We start from the raw sequence: 23,737 nt of genomic DNA, 5'->3' as shown, positions 1-23,737 counted from the left end.
TGGAACCATCAATGTCAATAAAGGACCTTTATTTTTAAGAGTGAGTGTTGGCAGCTCCATATTCACATCCAGAACTGAGAGAGGTCCGTGTGATTTTATGACAAATGTTTTCCCCAATATATGCAAAATGTGTATTTACATAATCATATATGGGCTGATTGATTTTTGACAACATTTTAAAATAATCTTCATTAATAATATAATGCTTAACATACACAACAGAATCATCCAAACAAAGCAGAAACGGGTCGATTTTTAATTAGGCTATTTACAATTTATAATTTAAGAGACACCGCCAGCGTCAGTCCAATTCTACAAGAATAAAGTGCAAACGTCTGTTTAAACGCATGTATCCATTACATTAAAAATGAAATAAAACGAATAGGTCCGTATATAGTACGATGACACAGATGCTACAGTTTTTGACATTTATTTTATGAATCGAAAACACGGTGTTTAGGTGAGCTCACGTTTCACAGTCATGATCAAATCAGAGATATCATAAAAATGAGTGCCCGCAGTCGATGCTTTTATAACCCTTATAAAACATACATTTAGAGATTCACATGGTTTTACACACTGAGAAAGAGATGAAGGGAAAAATAAACAGCAATGAAAATCCAGAATGCTCCCACAATGCCTCGATGAAGCATAAAACAACCAAAATCATTTTTGTTGGTATCAACATAGGTATTTTACATGTGCCCGTACCATATCAATATTCTATTACCTGAATTTGATTTATACACCGAGAATAAAAGCCTGATGTGTGTTCATATGAATTGGGCATCAATGCAATTGAAACTCTCCATTGAATAATTACCTGATATTTGATTATTATATTCACAATACACTCAGTAATTATTAATAAGTAAAGGAATGATCGTCATTTCATTTAATGTTCATTTATTTTGCTTCAGAAACCAAAGAGCATAAACTTGAACTTAAATCGTGTGTTATTATCCGTGAGGACAGAAACGCATGTTCCACACACACTGGAGTTTTCATGTTTGGCAACAAAAGTGATTTCTGTAATATTTCACAAATATCCAGAGAGAAACTTTGTTTCAAATAAAACGAGGCCAGCCTCTTTATTTTCATTATTTACTACTAACGTAGAATTAAAGCAGAAATGTTGGCGTTGTCACACAAACAGCCGAACAATCGTCCCAGCTGCTTTATATCATTATATTCAGATCCAGCTTCTTCTGCACAAGTTCAGTCAAAGTTCAACATTTTGAAGTTGTTCGCATCCTTCCATCATGAAAAGATCCACGTAAAGTTGTCCACTTCACAGTTTGTGTTCTTATAAATAGCCTATCCTTTTTTCCCTCGCGTGTCCTTCACAAGAAAACATAAATAATGTGTTTTTCTGTTGTTCACTTCAACAAGCCACCGTTGCGCGCGATGCTTTGTTTGTGACGTCACAGTCCCAGCGCCGCGGCGTGTTTTTTCGCCTTCAGTCTCAGATCCGCGATGCTCGAGTTTTTGTTGGTGGTTTTCGCGGCCGCTGCCGCCGCGACCACTGAAGCTGCTGACGCGGATTCCGCCGCGAGCGTTGCGAGCGGCAGCCCGAACGGCGGCGCGGGAAACATCATGTATGGCGCGTGCGCCGCCAGGTGCGAGTGCAGGTGATGGTGCGCGTGGGCCACGGCGCTGTCCAGCTGGAGCTGAGCCTGCACCTGAAAGGAGAAGGGCGGCACGTTGAGATGACTATCCTATGGACGCACGGGTGGGAAGAGAGGGGAGAAACACATTAACTTAAGAGAGACTCTATGCAGAGCTGTTACTGGGCACTGGATCAATTGCATTTAGGCTATTCATCATAATAAAAAAAATCATTCGGACACCTACATTCCATTGTTTTTGTAACTATATGCTCCCCTGAATACGATTCAAATCCATAAAGCAAACAGACAAATTCACAAATCTCATCTCGTCTTTATGTAATAACATATAGCCTAGGCTATGTTCTTCGTCTAATACAAATTTCTCTCTTATGCTGACAATGCAAAATAGCAATAACAAAGAGAGATATTTGAGTGTAAAGGGTCCCCAGACAGTGTGAAGTGTTCGGGACGCCTGTGTGTTCGGGGTAACTTGCCTGCTGGAATGGCATGCGCAGAGCTCCCACGTTGACATATGGAGCGACGCGACACGCTTCAAACTGACTCGCCGCTCCGATGAGAACCCCTGCAAAACAGTGACATCGAGTTTTCTTTACTTTAGCTAGGCAATCGAGAGACTGCACGAACTACTAGATTTCACTGTAAATACACATTAAAACATTGTAGGCACAACGTAGATTAAATTATATTAAAATATATTAAATGAACGTGTGTTAAAATATATTAAACAAAAGTCAATTGTATTTAAAAATGTATTAAAACCAAACAGAAAAGCAAAATAAATGGTTGATTTGTTTGTTTCTTGTGTTTACATTCAGCGCACCTTTATGTAACTGGTTTTCCTGCTTTCTGCATTTGGCCCGTCGGTTCTGAAACCAAACCTGAAAGCAGAAGAAATTGATTGACAGCTGTTGGTGAGGGCATGTGTACATCCTCCCAAAATGACAACAGTCTCAGTAAAACTCTGTATCCCCGAGGAGGACCTTCTAAAATATTCATAATGCGTAACCGCACATTTTAATTATTATTATATCTTTATAACGAGCGGCGCGGCCAACTAACCACAACAACAAACAGATTTGTTCAAATGTTAAACAATCGGAAAGAAACAGAATCTTGATGTAATGCATTTGAAATAGTGCCATAAAATATCGTCTTTCTCCAATGGTTGGATCTGTCCAGGGATTAGAGTCCCAGAAGAAGCGAACTGATCCTTTCATAGCAAACACCCAGCGTGGGACGATTGTAATGTCAGGGGTGGGCAAAAATTGGGACATTAATTGCCTATATCCGAAAGAAAGTTTGTGTTCATTTTATATTTATTTATTTTTTGCCAATACAGCCATGCGCATTAGAGATTTGGAAATGAGTGTGTGTAATGCATCTGTTTTGAATCACGCGCAGTTTCATTGCATTGTTTATTAATTTTGTTTCACCATAACAACGTAGCGATCGACATTGCATTTGCATAATATTTCTGCTGTAAGTGAAAGTGGAAACACGATTATAAATAATGAAATGGCCTGGACATCATGCCTTTATCCGTTAAAATGGTGTATATCCTTTGAGCCAGTGGTGTGGCCTTGTCTGTGAATACTGAATATGAAAAGAGCATCAGATCTTTATTTGGGTAAAAATGATAGATAATTTATGTAAATCCGCAGGCCTTGCTTGGGACAATGCCTTTTGGTGAGATCCCAAAGAGAGACGATGGTTTAACTTTTTCCAGGGAGGTCTTTTGAGCCCATTTTTAAAAAGGACCAATGTATTCAAAGAGTGAATTTTATATCCCCACCCAAGGAATGAATAGATAAAAGAGAATGAAATAAGATATTGTTTTTTTTCTTCCCTGATCAATCACAGCAGAGCCAATGTCTATGTTGAATGTCATTATTCGGCTCAGTCGCTCGTCTCTTGTTACACATATATTATGTTTCTGTGCAGATGGTCTTCCCCATCCTAAAAAGCACACTACAGATGTTGCCTGCAGGGCCAATGCGCGCGAGCACGGCATCAGTTCTGTTCATTGTGTTCTTCATTACAGCGCAGCGCCGTTTATTTAAGAGGATTATTGGCACTTTTATTCACCACACATATCTTAATATCTAACTTTACATTTGTAAACATGAACTACAATATCGTCACAAAGACTGTCCATGTAACATTTTAAAAACGATTATTTATTATAGGCCTACCTTGCTGTTTTTATTAATCGATCCTATTTCAAATGCAATTTACATGTTTAATGCTTAAATAAACAACAAAACGCTACATTACAGAGCAGTGTTAAAGTTGCTGTGTCATTATATTTTTAATTCCCGTGTATTGAATATAGGCTATGCTTATTGCCTAATGACACAGGTGCTACATATATATATATATATATATATATATATATTACACTTTATTTATTTCAATTTGTCCCTGTTACCGTGTAATTATACATTTAAGTACTGAGTAATAATAATGAACTAGCCTATGTACTAGTTAGGTTTGGGGTTTGATTTAGGGTTTACATATGATTATGCATAGGCTAATTTATAATTATTATTACTACTACAGTATGCTAACATGTGTAACAAGGACACACATAAATATATGGTATATATATATATATATATATATATATATAAGAGCATCAGATATTTATATATATATATTGTATATACATATATATAATATAGCCTACATATGTGTATATATATATATATATATATATATATATATATATATATATATATATATATATATGATATACATATATATATATATATTATATATAAAATATATATATATATTTTTATTCATTAGCAGGTCATTATTTTGCCGTTAATATGTAATTGCATTTAGCCTGTAGCCTAACGGTTAACATTAGCACTAATCGAAATGAAACCATCACTGCCACTGCATGCGCACATGACAGCACACACACCTATGAAGTGACAGCACACACACACACACACACACACACACACACACACACACACCTGCACCCTGGCCTCCGACAGCCCGAGTCTCTGGCTCAGCTCCTCTCTCATGAACGCGTCCGGATAGTGTGTTTCGTCGAACAGTCTCTCCAGCTCGTTCAGCTGCTCAAGGGTAAAGTTAGTCCGACTCCTTCTCTGCTTGATTTTAGTCTGTGCCTCGTCCTCCAGCGGCTTACAATCCTCTTTGCGTTCTTTCATATCTGTGTTCCCTGAAAGCAGAAATGAACGCTTGATCCAGGGATGTGAAGTGAGGGCAGTATTTGCCCACTGATGTCGGTCACGGATGTTTTGTCCTACACACAGCTCTTTAATTATTTACACACTATACATATGCATGGGGTTTCTCTCTCTGCACCGGATGCTTATGACAGGAATATTATCCTTTTTGCACGTTAAAATTAACAACCCGGCTAAACGGGTCAATGCGACGAAAATGAAACCAATAAAGACAACAATTCACGTATAGCTGAATGAAAATCCCTGCTGTCAAAATAATAACTAACCTCAATTCAAATGTGAAAATCCAAAACAACATGTTCACAATTATAGCTAAAGGAAAAATAATAAGTGCGTTTAATCGAAATGATCTGTAATTGATATTATTATTATTTTATTATTATGCTATTATGTTATTGTGGCTATATGTTCCACTGACATTATTTTACGTTTCAGACTTGATGAATTATAGGCCTTCAGTGTGTCTCAAACAAAATGCGTATTGATTTATAATAAACTGCACATTCTTTGTTTGTTTTTTTACAGTCATTTATGTTTCTGTTTCGCAGTAGTTTACAGAAGCAGACTGTACGGGGTGCATATTTATCTTTTATCAGTCTAGATTGTTATCTAAAGATTAATCTGTAATTCTTTCAAGCCTATAGCTACAAGCAATATTTACAAACAATATTCAAATACAGGCCCACATGCAACTATCCGATAAAATACAGCGCTCAATCTGATCACTTGAGAACTTTTGATTTATTCTCGGCACTTTTGTTTTTCAGGCTGCTCCAGTCATATAATGCCTGTCAAATTATTAAGTGATTGTCATGCTTCGTGTAGATTGGATTAAATCAATGTAACTTTAAAATAAAATTAAAATACCTATCGAAAGCGAAATTATAAACCTTAAAATACAGAGATAGGCCTATAAACAGAACTAGCGTGATTACCTCATTTTCGTGATAAATGTCACAGAAAGCACCCTCACCGTCTGTAAGTTTGGGACTGCTCGAGTCTCTGCTCCTCTCGGACGCGAGCATGTCCGCGTCTCTGGCCGGCGACGAGCGCACGGAGCTCCGCGTGATACTGTTCCCCTCCTCGCGCCCCGGCTCCACCGACAGGCTCTCCCTGTTCCTCCCAGACCCGGTCTCCAGCACCTCCCGGTACGTGATCACTTCCTTCTTTTCCTTCACTTTCTGATCAAACGACTTGGAGACAAACGCGGTAAGTTCTTCCATCACTGCACCCAAGAAGAAGAAGAAGAAAAAACACACTCTTCCCTTTAGATCCTCAGCAGTCTACCATATAAGACATCAACAGTGCTCTCTCTCTTTCTCTCTCTATCGGCCTGAATGCGGGATGATGCGAGGAGATCTTTCACAATTCCTCTTGTTGCGGACTGTACAGACTCGCTGCCGATTCACTATTGAAGTCACACTATTTATACTTAGCGAAGCGTCTCTGCCCCTTGATCCGCGCGCGTTACCTTCCCTCTCCACGAGCCCCTTCCTTCCCATAGAGGGGGGGGGGGGGGGGGGGACCTTATCTGTCCTTCAGATCCACATCACCCGTCCGTGCTTGCTATTGGCTAAGATTGACAAGAGGAGCAAATTAATGTCATTAAGCTGGACTGGTTAGAGTTTGGAAACACCAGGCGTGAGGATGATGAGGATGATGATGGTCAGAAACTACTGTAAAGAGCACACCGTGGACATCTTATTCGGCAACTCTTTGATCTGAGCTGGAAGACGAGGAGAGCAAAGAGAAATATGCACTTTGTGATCATGGAAGTGACACACACATCGTTAAGAATTGCATTTTGGCCCACAATTATCTTGTAGAAGAGAAATCTAAATTTCATCTTCACAGAAAACAGCTGCAGGCTTTTCTGCGGGCTAATTATTTAAACAGTCTGTTTTATACAATTGATAATTAATGTAATGATATTATGAATGAGAGTCGTCTTGCATAATTAACGTCTTTTTTAGTGATAGGCATGAATTTAATGATAATATGAAGAACGAACACCTTGAATCGGAATCATTTAAAGAGAATCCAAATGACCAATTTTAACAATTGACAAGTTATAGCCTATAGGCTTTTACATATCCTGATGTCTAGCAGCTTTATTAAATAGCCTCGTAGTCGAAGCTTAAAAAGTGCTGTATTTACGGGTGTTGTGTTATTCACAATGTCGCACAGCATTAAAGAAATATTTAGCCTGATAAAAAAAAAACTTTGTATTAATATTTCAGCTATCAAAGGACAGGTGTTTCTAATGATGAATTGCAATTTTATTATATTCTGCTTTATTGCTATTTAAATAAACAAACTTTGTAAAGTTATTGCATATTTGCATAACAATTGTAGCCGTGTAAGTAAATAGGCTAAATGTGGCTTTTTGGGGATCAAGAGCGAATATTAAAAAAAGTAGAATGTAAATAACGCGGTAATGAGATACAAAACAAGCCTTTAATTGGCAAATCACAGAATACACCTTGTCATCAGCTCACCTAATAATTAGCCTTCATAAAAATATTTATCTTGTATAGGGTATATTAGCCTACTCACTTTATGTAAAGATAGGCTATTCTTCGAGCATCCACGCATTCGATATTAGCAAAACGCAGGAAAAAAATAAATGCTGTTAAGCATTTCACCAACACGAAGATATGATAATATCATAATAATAATAATAGGCTAATCTTCCTAAAATTATAAAAGGCTACATTTCATAAAATAAAAAAATAAAATAAACTAGCCTAAATGTTAACGTGCTATGCCTGCAGTGTGTGTGGGTGCAGTTTTGAGGCAATCGTAGCCTACATTCTTGTGATCTTTTGGCTTGTAGGTTGAGTGAACACACAGCCAATATCTGAAAGATTATCTTCAAATCTTTCATTTGGTGTGAGCGTTTGTTTCTTTTAAAGGGACTGTTTAACTATTTAATACTATTCAGTTTGACTTTATTTATTTATGTTGTGTAGTCGAGCTTTTACCTTCAACATTTGAGACAAACCATCTTTACCTTCACAAATTATTATTTTTCTTTTCTAATCTGTCTGTCCCATTGACAGTTAACGTTAGGCTATAAACCATTGTGATTTCTTTATTTTTGTCTTGCGACAGAAAAGCCTTGTCCATATTAGCCGACATTCCGTCAAAATAATATTTGCCTGATCACAAAATTGGTATTTTTTTCTTTTTTAAAACAAAACATTTCACTCACCCTGCAATTTCTCAACAAACAAAATTAAAATATGTCTTGCGATCGTGTTTCTTATGACGACCTTGTCGCTGAGAAAAAATATATTGTAGGCTATTACCCTGTTTTATACAGTTTATGACTATTACGCTTATCTTGCGCTTCCCTGACAAGAAGGTGAAATCGACTGACGATCGTGTTCGATTTGTAATGCCTGCCTGCCGGCTGCGCGCGCATCGATGATCTCAGGATCGCTTACTTTAGTCTGTTCATCGGCTCATGGCGCTCCTCTGTCAGTTGCTGTTATGACACAATAGGAGTGTGTATCGTTGCCTAGGTAAGAGTATGAATATAGATATAAACATCAGTTATTTTACATATAAACGTACAAATATATTAGCAGACGCGCTATTTGTGTGTTGTGTAACGTGTGTTAGAGAAAGCTCATGGAAATGTGAAGGAAATCGAGCTAGTAAGACTGACAACATTCGGCATTGAAGTGTTTAGCATGTGTCGTTACACAGACATGTAAAGGGACGGGATTTTCATATTCGCATTTGTCCTAACGTTTCTAACGCCAGTTTCGCTTTGTTTTAAGGTTATGTTTGGGCTTTAGTACAGCCTTATGAACGGTAGCAAATACGTTTTAACACATTTCTCGCCGTGGTACGACATACCGACAGTCTATGCAGATAAATAAACACGTGTTTTATGTTTTACCGCTCTTCTCAGCTCATAGTACTACTACAAATAAGAGGAATTAAGAGTTTTATGTTAGATGAAATGAGTGTACTTGCATTTTAACTCAGAATAGGGTCTTCACAGCTCTGTAAACTTAGCAAATGTATGTGTCATCCTTGTGCTTGAGCTGCTGAATTACAGTAACGGCATGTAGTAGTAGTAGTGAGAAGAAGAACTAAACATTTTGTTATCTGAACATCTGATAAACTTTTTGTGTGTCCTACCATCATCAACACCTTTTTCCTCTCCATCTCCCCATTAAACCCAGTGACCGGAGTGAACATGGGCCGCCACTCCTCAGACAGTGAGGACAACAGTCGAAGCCGGAGGAAGAGGAGACCGAAACAGCGCTCTTCCTCCTCCAGCTCCTGTGAAGTGACCAGCCGCAGCAAACACTCCCGGAGACGCACTCGCTCCAGAGACCGAAACAGAGTCACAGACAGGAGGTAGACTATGAAGAATGAGATAAAAAGTTTCTCCCTGTAATCTTTCATCAAAATGTAATAACTTGCTCTTCCTCTGAAACAATTTTCTTGTTCGCCTGACTTCACAAGCCTTCCTATTTCTCACCCCGGACCAAGCACCTGTCATATACAATGTCTAATAGCCTGTACCTGGAAAGAGTTATTCCGTTAGCATCCCCGTTTATGTCAATGGCAGTTGCTCGGCTGGCGCACTGATCCCGGGAAAAGTGCACACTCAGTTCCAGAAAACACGGCCAATGTGACTGATCGCTCGGAAACTGCAGCGTTGATCGGCTTGTGTGACCATTAGCATTTACAGAGTTGGCTGTATATTACAACTACTTGCTCCAGACTAGTGCACATCACCACATTACAGTACAGCATCGTCTCAGTTTAGTGATCTAGACGTTTGGATGCAAAACGTTCTGTTATTGCCTTCATACTATCTGCACTCTTACATTCTGTAACTGAACATGAGTCCCAAACAAACGGACACGTGCAGTTTCCTGAACCCAGACGTTACTTTATGCAGTCACTTAGCACTGTCTGCCTGAGCTCAATTATTCATGACGCTCGCTCTGCTGCCATTATGTATGTGATGGGAAAGAGCTGCTCTCACAGAAAGAAGGATGCCTGTGGAGGTCAAGGAGCTGAACTGAGTGCTGGTGATCAGCCGTTGTTTGCATTATCCACACATACAACATCTGTAAATCTCGATGTAATTATGCAGACGTTTAATGCCCTCGTTAGCCTCACCTGACGAGTGTGAAGGGCTGTTTGTGATCCCCGGTTATCTGTAAGTCTGACCAGTGGCAGTGTGTGCGAGTGCTGGTTGAACTATTCTTTTACATTTCTTTTGGTCAGACTGTCATATGGTTTTGAAAACTTTTAGAGAGGAAATTTCATGACTCTAATAAATGAATATGACGTACGCCATTATGTAGAAAGTATTTTACACCTGGGATCTATGTGAGTGTACACCTCTTTCCTATTTTAAACACATTTTCAAGGTGAAACCCAAACATCATGAATTATTAATTCATTGTTTGAAGGGTTGTCACCACTTTTTACAGTCTGAACTAAACTTGCCTTGTATAAGCAGTGAAGAAGTTATAATAGAAGACATAATAAATGACGATGCCAAATTACTTTTGTTTTCTGTTCAATTATTTCATTTCTTTAATGAGGATTTTTTTCTTCATTATGATGTCAGGGGAAAAAAAAGACATGAATTTTAATAAAAAAAATAAACCATGCTAATCAAACAAAAGGTGTATTGAAGTCATTGTATGCTTGCTTTGCTTTTTAATGTTTCTCTGAATAAGTGAATAGGTTCTGTGGACGTTGACCCACATGCTTTGAGGGGTTATGCATTTCCCGTTGTCTCTAAAGCAGCACGAACGCTAACTTTGTCCTCGAATGCTGACACAATCACGAAGAGAGACGGCCTGATGCCGGAGCCGGGGCCCATCCGAAGCAGAAATGCATAATAAATTTAATTATGGTTTTTAGATAAACATTTTATTTATTCATGATGTGGGGAATGGGCTCGCGCTTTTGATTTAGCGTTTGAAAGTGCCTCTAAGAAGTCCTGGTCTATCAGCTGGAGTAGAGAAGAGGGAAGCTGACAGAAGCTCATTGGAGAGAAGAAGGAGAGAGAAATAGAGTTCATTAGTTAAAATAATGCAGTCAGACGGCTCTATATCCGTGATGTCAGCCTTTCTAAACAGTGCAGAGAGTCACACTGGCGGATGGCTAGAAGCTCAAGCCTCTACACTCTGTGGCTCTGTTGGTGTGTATGGCCCAGGATTATCTGTTTGTCCAAGCAATGGTGCCAGTGTTCATGAAACCTATTTCTAAACCAAACTCTTGAAGCATCTTACACTGACACCTGCCATGAAAAACCTTTTTGATGAGCATTGAAAACGAAGATGAGGCGAGTACGCAGCAGAGAATGTAATGGACTCTTGTTGCTGATGTTTCAGGCACAGAAAGCGCTCCAACAGCAGCTCTTCCAGAGGGTCCGTCCACAGGAGGCGGAGCCGGAGCGCAGATAAGGGGCGGAGCCACAGGTCACACGGATCTCCATCCCGCAGTCGAAATAGGAGGTAAGGACGAGCACTCTGATTAATATAAATAGTTATGGTAATTATTGTTCCTTAATGCTGGTGGAATGAATGTGAGCAGACTTCAGACCATTATATATATATATATATATAATGTCAATCATGCAAAGCATGGTGTTTGCTAAGGCAAGAATGAAGTATTAAACCTCATTCTGCACTGTTTGTGCTTGGGACGTGAATAATGCTGCTATCATATTTATGATTTTCATCTGATGGATGATAAAACAGCCAGGCCAAAAGCTTTAATATCTACCAGAATCTCATACTTTTCATAAAATGTAAAACTTTCTTATATAAAATATCACTTTTATTATTATCTAAACTCTAAACATGTTGGCTGCATCTTCATCATGTTCATCATCATCAGCAGCAACAGTGATTTTCTGCCCCCCCTCCTCCTCCTCCTCCTCCTCCTCCTCCTCGTTCAGGCTCAAATGGTAACATGTGCTTGGCTAATTAGCGTATGACAGGTTGCCATTAAAGACCTTCTGTTCGCAGAGCCACTCACTCTCACAGCTGCTTGTCCTGTGCACATAGATACTCACACTCATTACAGGGGTTATTAGTGTAGATTATTATTGTTTTTGTCTGTATTAATTAAGCACTGGCACAAGCACCCTTGGGTCGGTCCACGTTTGCCTGCCCTTGTGCCTGTTTGGAGCTTGGAAGAAAAAGGGGGCACTTAGGTTGATGAATTAATGCAATTAAAATATAATTATCCATCAGCCGTTTATTTCATTTTTTATTTAAAATAAGCTCTCGTGCACATCGACGCTTACAGGAATAAGAACTGTTTTTTAAAGGTAGGCTGTTTCATTAACATTGCAAATGTGTGTAAATGAAGGGGTGTTTTGTTAAACGCTTTAGAAGTGTAAAGATGGCTTTCGTAACACATAGAGGCTAAAGCCTTTGTTTACTTATGTTTGGCTGTAAGAGATGCTGGAATCATTTAAATAAGTCTGGAAATTATTCATTCATATCTTAATTAGACTGACACAGATAAACAGGGATTATAGCATCTTGTCCACACTGTATTAAAGGTATTGTTGGTATCCAGTATTTTACGTTAACTCTTACCCCGTGGGAATGAGATTATCTGACATGAAATCATTTAAGTTGTTAACTCTTGAAAGTAGTAGCTATTATTGTGTAAACATCTGGGCTGATAACTGTTAGGTTGCTAGTTCTTGGCCATGACCATCGCATCCTTGACTTCCTCCTGGAGGATTGGCCCTGTAATAAATGTAGCGTAAGCTGACCGGGATATGAAAAAAAAAATGTTTTTTTTTGGAAGTTTAGGTGACGAAGAAACGTGAAAGCTTTTGGCATCCCAGTCTGTATGATGTCAGAGTTTGGTTTGTTTAGTTTGTGTGAAAGCTGTTTTCTGAACTTGCAGTGGAAACCAAGTAGTTGAGCCAGTGTCATAACAGCCTAAAATGTAATAGATTTATTAGTGTCTCAGGTTTATTCTTAATGCAAGCTATGTGGCCATACTGTTCACTGTTCACTATTGAGGTCATGTTTGGCATGATGCAGTTTAAGATTTCTCTGTTTGAAAACAGACTGAAAAGGAACAAGGAACATATTTAAAGGAATCAGCACATGATGGCAGAGGATGGATTCAGAGCGAGAAATGTGTTGAGTTTTCAAAATCAAATATACAAAATGTTATGTATTCACATTGGATGCTACAGGCATTATGGATTTTTGTCTATTTGGTTATAGGTAATGTATACAGAGTGTATTTTCTAACGTGACAACATTTTCATTCAGCGTCTTTAAAATCCTCATTTACTCATAACCTGTATGAGTTTCTTTCTTCTGTTGGACACAAAATAATATACTCCATTGACTTTGGAAAAAATACTATGGAAGTCAATTGGGCCCATCAACTGTTTGGTTACAGACATTCTTCAAAATATCTTATTTTATATCTAACAGAAGAAACAAACTCATACAGGTTATGAACAACTAAATGAGTACATGAGGACAGAATGTATTTTTTTTTTTTGGTGAACTATCCCTTTAAGATTAATATGCTATATCTACAGGCTCACTACTTAAGTCTTAAAACAAATGCATCTAATAGTCAGTCAAGTATGTACTGTAGCAAACAATGTAACTTAAAGTAAAGTGCATGTTTAAATTGGTTGTGTAAGTTGTGTTTTGCAGATTAAGTCAACATTTTTACAACCCTAATGAGAGCACAATAGCAGGTTTTGAATGAATGGCTATCTGTATTACGAATGACTTAAATAGGTTAAATGAAAGCCCTTTCGTTAGTAAGCCTGTTAAGCCATATTAGTTTTCACTATTATTATTTATTTTGAGCCATGTTATTGCATTTTATTTATCCCACCCTCATCGGTGAAAACCGCCAGAACGTGCCTCAAGCGCGCGATGGGCTAGACAGAGTGAAACGGGTTACCTGGGTCGGGCGAGCGATCTGTCACTGTCGCGTTAAAAAGGTTTGGGTCTAATAATGGCGTTTGGGATGAGGCAGACTGATAAATCAGGTGTGAATTGAGTGGACAGCTCTCTTTGATTGATACACTGACAGGATATGAGCAAGTGCCATACCAGATAGAGAATATGAAAACGGGAAAGAGAAGAAAAGAATAGAGCCTACAGAAAATAAAAAAAAAAGATCCAAGGAGTGGAGGATATTATTCAGAGAATGAGAACAATAACTGCGGCATGGAAATATTGCAGGAAAGAAGATTAGGGCAGTTCAGTTGGGCATATTACACTCCTTGGCCGCCATAAAAAAATAAACAAGTAATGCAAGAGAAATGCATAAAGTTAGAAACGTGTGGATTCTGGTGTGCTGTTCACCACTCCGCTCTGCTATTTTCCAGAGTAGTCCGAGAATAAGATGAACAGAGCGGGTTCCCATCGAGACTCAGTCTTTCCCCCTCGACATGTAAAACAGACACGAGTAGCTGATAAACCATTAGACGTTAATATCTATTCCCTTTGATCAAGTTTGGCAGCTCATTCAGCCAGGGTACTACTGGGAACTAAATATTGTTGAATGCATTTCTCTTGCATTATACAATGAGTTGGTAACTGTAATTGACACGCCTGGGGAATTCACTAAATAATTGGGCGATTTCTTGCGCAAATACTTGCATGTTATTCGCTAACCTCACGTGATCAAGTTTAGTGCAGAAATTGCGCAGCGTCTTAAAACCGTACATGTAGTCATTGGCGTTCCTTTTTGCACAAACACGCCTATACTTAAATTGGTTCATTCATAAAAATTGCCCGGATCAAGGTGATAAATAAACATAGCATGTATAAAATTATATTATTTGCATATAAAGAGGTGTAGAAGCAGGTGCTTTTATATTATAATATGCCCTATACAGGGCTCTATGCCTACATTTCTTTTTTAGGAGCACTTGTGCTGCTAATTTAAACAAAATCCAGAGCACATTCTGATCAATAGCAGAAATTAACCTTCCCATTATGAGGCGATATTTGACTCTAACCTTTGTAAGGGCCTTTTTTTCTAACTTTATTAAATGTGTCATCTTTTATGTCAAATTCATACATTTATATTTATAAATTGAGCTAGACACAATCAGGAAGAATAAGTTACCAATCAAATGAAGTCAGTTGACAAACTTCATCTTTGCACCGCAGAGGTGGCATAGAATAACAAAAGCATGGCATTAAGTATATTTACAGACTGTTTAATGAGGCTCAGAAGTGTCATGAATGCATTTGAGTTCACGACATGAATGGGGGTTACACACTCCAGCCTCGTCTCTGGGCGTAACCGGCGCACACTAGTGTTTCGCCACAGCCAATCATGCTGCTTGCTCATTGGCTCACTGACCCCTTAGATATCGAAATTTGGTACCGAACGACAAGACATTTTTTGATACTCGGTCGATGTCTAAAAAGTATCGAACTCGATACCCAGCCCAAGAAATGAAAGAAATGCACTAAAACACACAGCCCTAGTCTCTTGCTGTTGTTGCTTCTCTTGTTGCAATGTCTCCGCTCTCTACAAAAACGTTGCAAATGTATTTTCCTTTCTCAAACAGAAACATTCTCGTGACCTTTGCGTCATCTGGTTGGCTCTTCTGATTGGCCTTTATAGAGACCACCGATCCAACTATATAAAGCTATTATCGGCCGATAATGATCAATCGGAGTAAACAGAGGTAGGGTAGGCAATTTCTAAGAGGTACAATATCAAGGCAGTTGTGAAGGCATGAGAGGAGAGAGAAGATAAACTACTTACAGAGCTCTACTTGTACCACCTGACTGCTGCAGATTAATATCAGCATTGATGGTGTTGACATAGACGCGCATTAATCTGAGTCTGAGGACGTGAACAGCTCCAGAACGTCACGGGTTGCCGTCTCGTAACGACCTGGTGTGAACACAGCATAAGCTCATTGTTCTAGTTCAGGAGGACCTGTAAAAGACGGCATAGCCTTAGTATGAGCTAAGAGCAGGTATGAGCAGGTGTGAGGTATGAGCAGGTGTGCGAAGGAATGGAATAGTGGTGGGAGATATGACTAAAATCTTAGTTTTTGATACCATTGAGATTTCATAATTCTTATCACCATTTTCAATATCATTTAAAAAACAAATACTAGCCTAAAAAAAACCCTCTCAAGCTTACTGTGGATAAGTAAACAGTGATAAAGGAAGAGCAAAGACAACAAACTACAATAGAACAAAGACACAAATGATGTTCAGGTAAAAATAACTTCAAGCACTAGAAATACTACATAAAATGGATAATCAAATATAGAAAAAAAAAACAATGCATAGTCTCTACTGTGTAAATTAATATACATTTATTAAAAGTTACAAAATATATTAAAGTTACAAAAGTGATTCAGTCAAGAGCAGTGAGAGTTTTTATCTCTCTAGTTTTTGTTGTTTTTTGATTAGCATTAATAGTGACGGCAGATAAATGTGGATGCTGTCACTTTAAGACCGACTGCACTGATCCAATATACTGGCAGATTTTTCTCAACTGCTTGAACTGTGTTTACGTTCACTTGAGACAACAATGGATCTGTTCACTTGCAAACAGCACAGGCTTATAGTTAACCTAAATGACATTAATTAGCACTTCAGGCATCAGACACTTACATGCACCATATTATATACATTGTGTTGGCAGGTATTGATGTCTACAGAGCAATATGGATAAGACTATTCATCACATGTTTGGAAGTTTTCTTTATCACAGGGCTAAAGATCAGTGATATTGCTATAGCAGTGATCTTTGTTTGATATTCAGCTCTCTCCATGGCACTTTTATTTGATTTTATTGTTGCTATGTTTTTTTCTTTGAATGGCGAACATTGGGATTGCATGCATTGTCTACAGTGGAAGCAGGAAATCAGCTAGGTTGTGTTTTTCCTCTGGGATCTCTCCTGTGGTTTGCTCCTGGGGCTCACAGTGGGGGTTAACGTCTCTCCATAACCCCTCCTAAACACGCTGGCGGACTTCCAGAGAACAATATTCACATTATTATCTGACTCGATGCAAACCTAAGCCTAACCTGCTTTAGCATGTGTGTTCTGGCATGGTTCAGGTGTGTGTTCTGTGTTTCATCAAATCAACATGCTTCAGTTTCCTCAATCTAAGAGACAGCTCTCCTCTCCTCCTCTGCCTTTCTTCTCTCCTTCTGTCCCGAGTGTCTGCTTTTTTTTATTATCTCCTCTAAAGGCTAGTCAAACGCTGCTGGCCTTTGTTGTCAGAAACTTTTATTTACCAAAGAGGGGCGTAAGTGAGTGACATGGCAAGGGTCTTTTATCCCCGGCTAGCCGCAAGCGCAGCTCTCTCTTGCTACCAACAGCAACCCAGCAAACCTCCATCACCCCACCCCTCCATCCACAGACTCCTCCAGCCGTCTCCCCCGGGCACAAACAGCCAGAGAGCGGTCTGTAAACACTGCCTTACACATGGACACCATTCACCTGCTTATTTTTAGACATGCACAAACTGGGGATGCACATTTACCAACATCAGTAACTGGTTAAAATCGGTTAACCGACAAGCTATAAGATCACAATAAAACTAACGATCAGACAGACATGACAAAGGCTATTGTCAGTGTTCAGTGTTCACTGGCTGAATGTGAAAAACACTGACAGATCGTTCAGTGGTTTCTGTCATTCTGACACAGCGAAAAAATGGAAGATCAAAGAACAATTGCGGTTTCCACAAAAGTATTCTGCAGCACCACTGTTTACAGCTTTGATAATAACTATTTTTTGAAACACCAAATCAACATATTAGAAATAATGATTTTTTTAAGGATCATGTGACACTGAAGACTGCTAAAAACTCATCTTTGTATCACAGGAATTAAATAGTAAAATATATTAAAATAGAAAATAGTTGGTTTATTGGAATATTTCACACTTTTACCATTTTAATGATAACATTTGATACATTTTTATTATGATAAAAAAAAAAAAAATGCTGCCTTGGTGAGTATAGGAGACTCAAAACTTTCACACATATTTAAACGCCTCACCGAACCCATAATGTGGGGTAGATGATGACTGAAAAGTGATATAGGCCTAAATTATCCCTGAAAATTAATAAAATCCATTTGTTTTTGACTGAGCATATGTGCATGTGCACACACATTTGTACCCATGTCTGGGTGCTATGAGCTGTAAAATAGGCAAGGAATAATAGACCATTGTATTAGCCTATTGCAAATGAATGCACACCTCTGGTGGTAATGCAGACACCACGCAAAGTGGAATGGCTGTTGTGAAAGATTAATTTTCAATAACATTTCTGCATTTTTAAGAGATGATTCAGGTGTTCCTTGCAGATTATGCCAGGTTGTGGCGGTCTGTCATGTTTCCAGCTCCATACACTGAGACATGCTGGTAAAATTCCTGTTTATTTAGACAACCCACTTCTTTATTAATTGAAATTTAATAAATGATGCATTAAAGACAAGATAATAAATGCCAGACTGCAGCATCTACTCTCAAAAAAATGTGTCCTTAATTTTAAATGAACATGAAACCCTGAAACACAAAGAAATGAAATCACACTTTATTTAGAAAATTAAGGGAATATGTTTAATTTGTATATATTTTTTTGTCATTTCTTTGTTCCGGTTTAAAAAAACAGAAAGGTTGAAGCGTGCAAAGTCTGAATCATGATTGATGCACAGAGCTGCAGAGAACAGAAATATGTCATTAGATTCTGATCTCCACATTATTCATGAAAGGGAATGCCCACCGATTGATTTCCATCCAAAACAGCGGAGAATATTAAAAAAACACACACACTCGTGGAGCAGACATGAGAGTGGCTTCTACACAGCAAGCTAAGCATCACATGCAGAGCGAATTACAGTTCGCATCCAGACATGGAGCGAGCATGTTTAAAGAGATAGTTCTCCCAAAAATTACTTTACAAAATGTCTTGGTTTTTATTTTTACTTGTCCAAGAAACTTTTATTTTTAATCACATGAGCTATTTTGATATCTCTAAAGGCTGGTCAAATGCTTTTTCAACACTCATTTCAGCAGCACACATAAACATGTCATGTTTTATTTCTATGGTTGTATTTGATCATCTGCACCAAAACATCTGTAAATAAAGTACAAAAGTATATTTGTATTACTTAATGTATTAATTATTGCAGGATTGCATGATCAGTGCATTTACACATCTATTTCTGAAATCTGCTGAGAAATTGCTTTTATGTTGCTGGCGTGTTTTGCTGTACGAAAAAAATAAAAAAATAAATATATATATATATATATTTATTGTAGTATTTTCAGTTTTACAAACAAATAAACAGTACAATCACAGGACAGGACCAAACACAACTACACACACACAAAACTAAAAGACAAAACCTAACAACAACAAAAAAATTCAAGTTTGCAGTTAACCACAACACTAAGCACAGAAAAGGGATTTTCAAACAGATTTTTGCCCAATGTGACATTATGGACACGGTGAGATTGTACAAATGGACCAAATGAGATATATAATATACAGGTGAAACTCGAAAAATTTGAATATCGTGACCAAAGTTAATTTATTTCAGTAATTCAACTTAAATGGTGAAACTAATATATTATATAGACTCATTACATGCAAAGTGAGATATTTCAAGCCTTTATTTGTTATAATTTTGATGATTATGGCTTACAACTTATGAAAACAGCTGATCAGAAATCAGAAATGAAAAAAGAAAATCATCAAAATTATAACAAATAAAGGCTTGAAATATCTCACTTTGCATGTAATGAGTTTATATAATATATGTGAACCTGGACCACAAAACCAGTCACAATTCTTTTATTGAGATGTATACAACACCTGAACGCTGAATACATACAATTTCCATTGATGTGTGGTTTGTTAGGACAATATTTGTCCAAGATACAACTATTTGGAAAATCTGAAATCGGAGGGTGCAAAAAAAAAGTAAACATTGAGAAAATCTTCTTTAAAGTTGTGCATTTATGTTCGTGCTTTTGCTGCATCCACTCACAATTTTTTTTTTTTTAAATATATTTACAGTAGGAAATATCTCCATGGAACATGATCTTTACTTAATATCCTAATGATTTTTGGAATAAATGCCACAGATATACCCGTGCGACTCGTGGCTGGTTTTGTGAGGCAGGGTCACATATTAGTTTCACCTTTTAAGTCGAATTACTGAAATAAATGAACACTTCCACGATATTAAATTTTTTCGAGTTTCACCTGTGTATATATATAAAAAAATGACATAAGTAAATAATAATAATAAAAAATACCGCATAGACAAATTTGCCATGAAAACACTGGCGAAATTTAAGGAGAGTGACAATTATAAAAGAAAACGATTAGATTTCAAATAGTGTCATCATTGTCTCTGACTTTGACTAATAGTCTATAATTCCCCAAGAAATTGTATATTTACATTTGTATAATGTCTATTAACTGAGATTAGAAAATTAGAAAAATAAATGCTTTGTTTGAGCAAAGTGGCAATAATATTTAAAAAAAAAACAATTAGATTGCCAGGTTTAATCATTGTCACAAATTTTTGATAAAACATTGAGGGAAAGATTTTCAGATATTCAAATGAGAACAAAAAAAAAACAGGTTTTAATGCCAGGCTAATGTTTGCACCTTGTGGGAAGAGCTCAATTCTTTCATTCTATTAAAAAAAAAAAAAAAATGTTGTTTACTTTAAACCATGAGGCTGATAAGAGGATCTGTGGAAAGAGACAGGCTTGCAATAATATTCTTTAGCACTAAATCCAATTCAGAACCGACCTGAACAACTAGTGGTTTGTGACGTATTCAAAAGTGTATCAGAGATGGTGCTCTCTTCTCCACGAGCGGTGCAAGAAAATCACGTTTTTCTCTTTTTGACACAAGTCTGCCTCTTCTATTGCTCTCGCCAGCACTTTGTCTGTGTTTAAGTTTTACAGCTTAGAGATCTTGCTATAAAAAAAATCCCAAATAAACCCAAATTCGACCCAAACATTGCATCCTACAACTGCACATATTTAGAAACCAGTTTATAGGGAAAAAAAAGTCTCAAATGAGTGAACAGGGCAAAAAGAGTTGACAAAATATGCATCTTTGGCCACTAATATTACTTTGGTCAAAAACAGTGATCAACAAAAGGGTTAAACTTCATGTTTCGTGTTCAGTCACGGGATGCCAGAACATTTGGTATGATTCCCACTTACATCACTGCGACTTCGGGAGTGCCTCATTTTCTTGGAATGACTATTTATGAAAGTCACTTCCACATATTACACATGAATGATTTGCAGCGTGTTGGTGACCTTCCTGAGTTTTCCCGAAGAACGCAGTTGTCACTCTCGTAAACACTGAACTGTGTGTCTCGTGTACAGAACAGGATTAAGTACTGAAGGGTGAAGTGACAACTGAATTTAGCTGCTGTGAACACGTATGTGTCCATTAGGGTGAATTGTCAAATTCTTAATAATAATTAAATCTATCTGTGCCGTCACCCTGAGATTTCCCGACACTGGGTTTCCAGCACACTAGTTAGACCTCCTGTCCATGTATCATTATTTGTGAGAATTCATGAGTGCCTACAATGATTGCTAGCATAACCTTTGAAGAAATGATTGTGTCCTATCCATCACGTGAGCCTCCATTGAGAGCATTGTGTTGTGGGAATTAGAGACATGGCTGGCTGCTAATTCACCGTGAGCTCTGTTTATTTCATCCTATTCAAAGTTACGTGTGGTGGCTGCCTCCTTTTCAAGCCTCTGCTATTGGAAACTAATATAAAATGAACTGGCCTCTCTTTCCTACTATCCATCCCCCATTTAAGCCCTTCTTGAAGTTCTTCCAAATTACGTTTTAAATGCCAATTAGGAGGTTGAATGTAGTAAAATAAAAGCCAGTGCTAGTAGAATGGCCTCACCTTCTGGCTGACCAGGCTTCTGAGAGCACATGCCGAATCTTTGGCTCCGAGCATGACTTTGAAAGAAAATATCCTGCCTAATGAACACATTAATTAGAACCATAACTATTTATAAGATGATAATTAGAAACGAAGCGAGGTAAACTGGGCTCTTCCTGCAATTAATGGCGGATTAATTACGGGCCATAATTAAGTGGCGTTTTGAAATGCATTAAGGTGAAGTACAGAGGCATGCAATAGCTTTGTGATCACTGGCATAATTATTCGCTGGCCGTTTGAGCCCCGCTCACTCTGAGCCCGCTAATCAGCATCATTGCGTCGTTATATGTGCACTTAAAAAGACTCGCCACTGCAATAACTGCCTAATTATTTCTAATTGGCAGGCCCAAATGTAGTCTCTGCATTGATGGGATGAGTCGGTATTTCGCGATTGCTCCGAAAGGAGACAGCATCTACCCAAGGGCTGAAACGTACCTTCGCTTAGAAATCTACGACACACTGTCACTGACCTGTCACTGTTTCTGAAGAGAAATAACAAGGCTTTCATTTTTATAAAACGCTGAAGAAAGAAAAGTCAGAAAGCTTATTGATGAGTCTAATTCTAGAGGTTTTTTCAGCATATAATAATCAGCTGTTTTCAATGGAGAGGTCTACAACACACGTACACATCCATTGACAAATAGCAAATCTCAGATGGAGTGGGATCAGTTTGGCTGTGAAATCCGGAAAAAAAGCATGGAGGACATACATGCAGGATATTTCCCTGTCATTTACGATGATTCTTCGCCAGCCTTCAGAAATAGTGGTTGTATTACAAAAGCTTGGTGAAGTGTGTCAGTAATTGCTGACATTGCATGTTGGTATCATTGCACATTTATAGTTAGATCGCATCTCAATTTTGCTTCCTGGACTAAAACGGCCCTAATTGTATTTGGCCACTGGCGTATTTTCAGTTAATTTTTTACTGAGACAACCCTAGATTTTACACATTTTTACACCATTTAATCTTGCTTTATTTACCTGTCTTACAATAAAAAAAAGGCAAATGACATTGTCACTTAACCTTACCTGAACAGAGGGGCATTATGCTTTTGTAAAAAGCAATCATCGTTTGTTAAAAAACAACAACATGCAAACAAACCAAAAAACTGTCTGCTGTGGTCGCCATAACCATTAGTAAAAATATAAACATATTTACAGAACAACCGGTACATTTTATACTTTAAAACTGTAATTTACAAACACACACACACAAAAACACATTGAATATTTAACATATACTGGCATTACCTATAATACCACATGATAATTCAAAGCTAACCACAAGTAGCTTTTCCACAAGCTGAGGTAAAAACTAATATATAGAAGCTGCACTGTGTCATGCACACCAACACAACACATTATTGTAACACACGTGACACTAAAATAGTGCAATAAACGTTTATTTAACAACATAAGATGTGACGTGACCTGATGGCAAAAAAAGAAGTAACCGTTATTTAAACCAATGGTTAATTTAACAGCTGCACGATGTTCATCATTTCATGCAATGATACAAAAACATTATACATGATTTTATAATCTCATAGTACATTACACAAATCCACACAGATCCTGTGACGGCTATAATTTAATGCACAAATAAATGTATTTTTACAAATTACATTTGTACTCTACATCGAAAATATGTTTAAACACACGTTTATAGACTTATTTCATATCAGTGAGCTCTAAAGACAGGTTAAACTCATGGAATTGATTGATCGCATCTCGGGTGTTTGTTCACAGACGGGTTTGGGTTCCTTTTTGCGTCTTATCGCGCTTGAATGGTTTAATAGCATTTGAATAAATTATAGCGTGATCATGCACTGTAGCGCAGGCAAAGGACAACACAGGATGATATCAGTGTTTCCCACAGGATTTGGTGAAACTGTGGTGGGT

At 37.8% G+C, this 23,737-nt stretch overlaps 2 protein-coding genes across 5 annotated transcripts in view; one reads left to right on the top strand and one right to left on the bottom strand.

The window, feature by feature from the left end:
* Positions 1 to 237: 237 nt before the first annotated feature.
* shox2 (shox homeobox 2) lies at positions 238 to 8,204 on the bottom strand. 2 transcript variants are annotated; one of them, XM_079610942.1, is made up of 6 exons: positions 8,067 to 8,204; positions 5,826 to 6,077; positions 4,616 to 4,824; positions 2,452 to 2,509; positions 2,105 to 2,193; positions 238 to 1,718 (listed from the first exon to the last, which is right to left on the bottom strand). In XM_079610942.1, exons 2-6 carry the CDS (start codon positions 6,073 to 6,075, stop codon positions 1,425 to 1,427), a joined length of 900 nt encoding a protein of 299 aa, XP_079467068.1. In that variant the 5' UTR covers positions 6,076 to 6,077; positions 8,067 to 8,204; the 3' UTR covers positions 238 to 1,424. The 2 variants fall into 2 exon arrangements, with proteins under 2 accessions (XP_079467068.1, XP_079467067.1); XM_079610941.1 differs by lacking the exon at positions 8,067 to 8,204 and having other exon boundaries at positions 5,826 to 6,282.
* A 4-nt stretch (positions 8,205 to 8,208) lies between these two features.
* rsrc1 (arginine/serine-rich coiled-coil 1) overlaps positions 8,209 to 23,737 on the top strand; it is a 143,367-nt gene continuing 127,838 nt past the window's right edge. For 2 of the 3 annotated variants that reach the window (XR_013797399.1, XR_013797400.1), the window contains exons 1-3: positions 8,222 to 8,379; positions 9,052 to 9,229; positions 11,233 to 11,355. Coding sequence is in view for 1 of the 3 variants with exons in the window: in XM_079610940.1 (XP_079467066.1) it covers positions 9,066 to 9,229; positions 11,233 to 11,355 (287 nt within the window). In the remaining 2 variants the exon portion in view is untranslated. Of the gene's footprint in view, positions 8,380 to 9,051; positions 9,230 to 11,232; positions 11,356 to 23,737 lie in introns of all 3 variants that reach the window. The other variant, XM_079610940.1, reaches the window with a different exon arrangement.

Source organism: Phoxinus phoxinus (assembly GCF_949152265.1).
Source record: "Phoxinus phoxinus genome assembly, chromosome: 4".
Classification (NCBI taxonomy): domain Eukaryota; kingdom Metazoa; phylum Chordata; class Actinopteri; order Cypriniformes; family Leuciscidae; genus Phoxinus; species Phoxinus phoxinus.
Note: the sequence above shows the minus strand (reverse complement) of the source record. Positions and strands in the feature narration are given on the sequence as shown.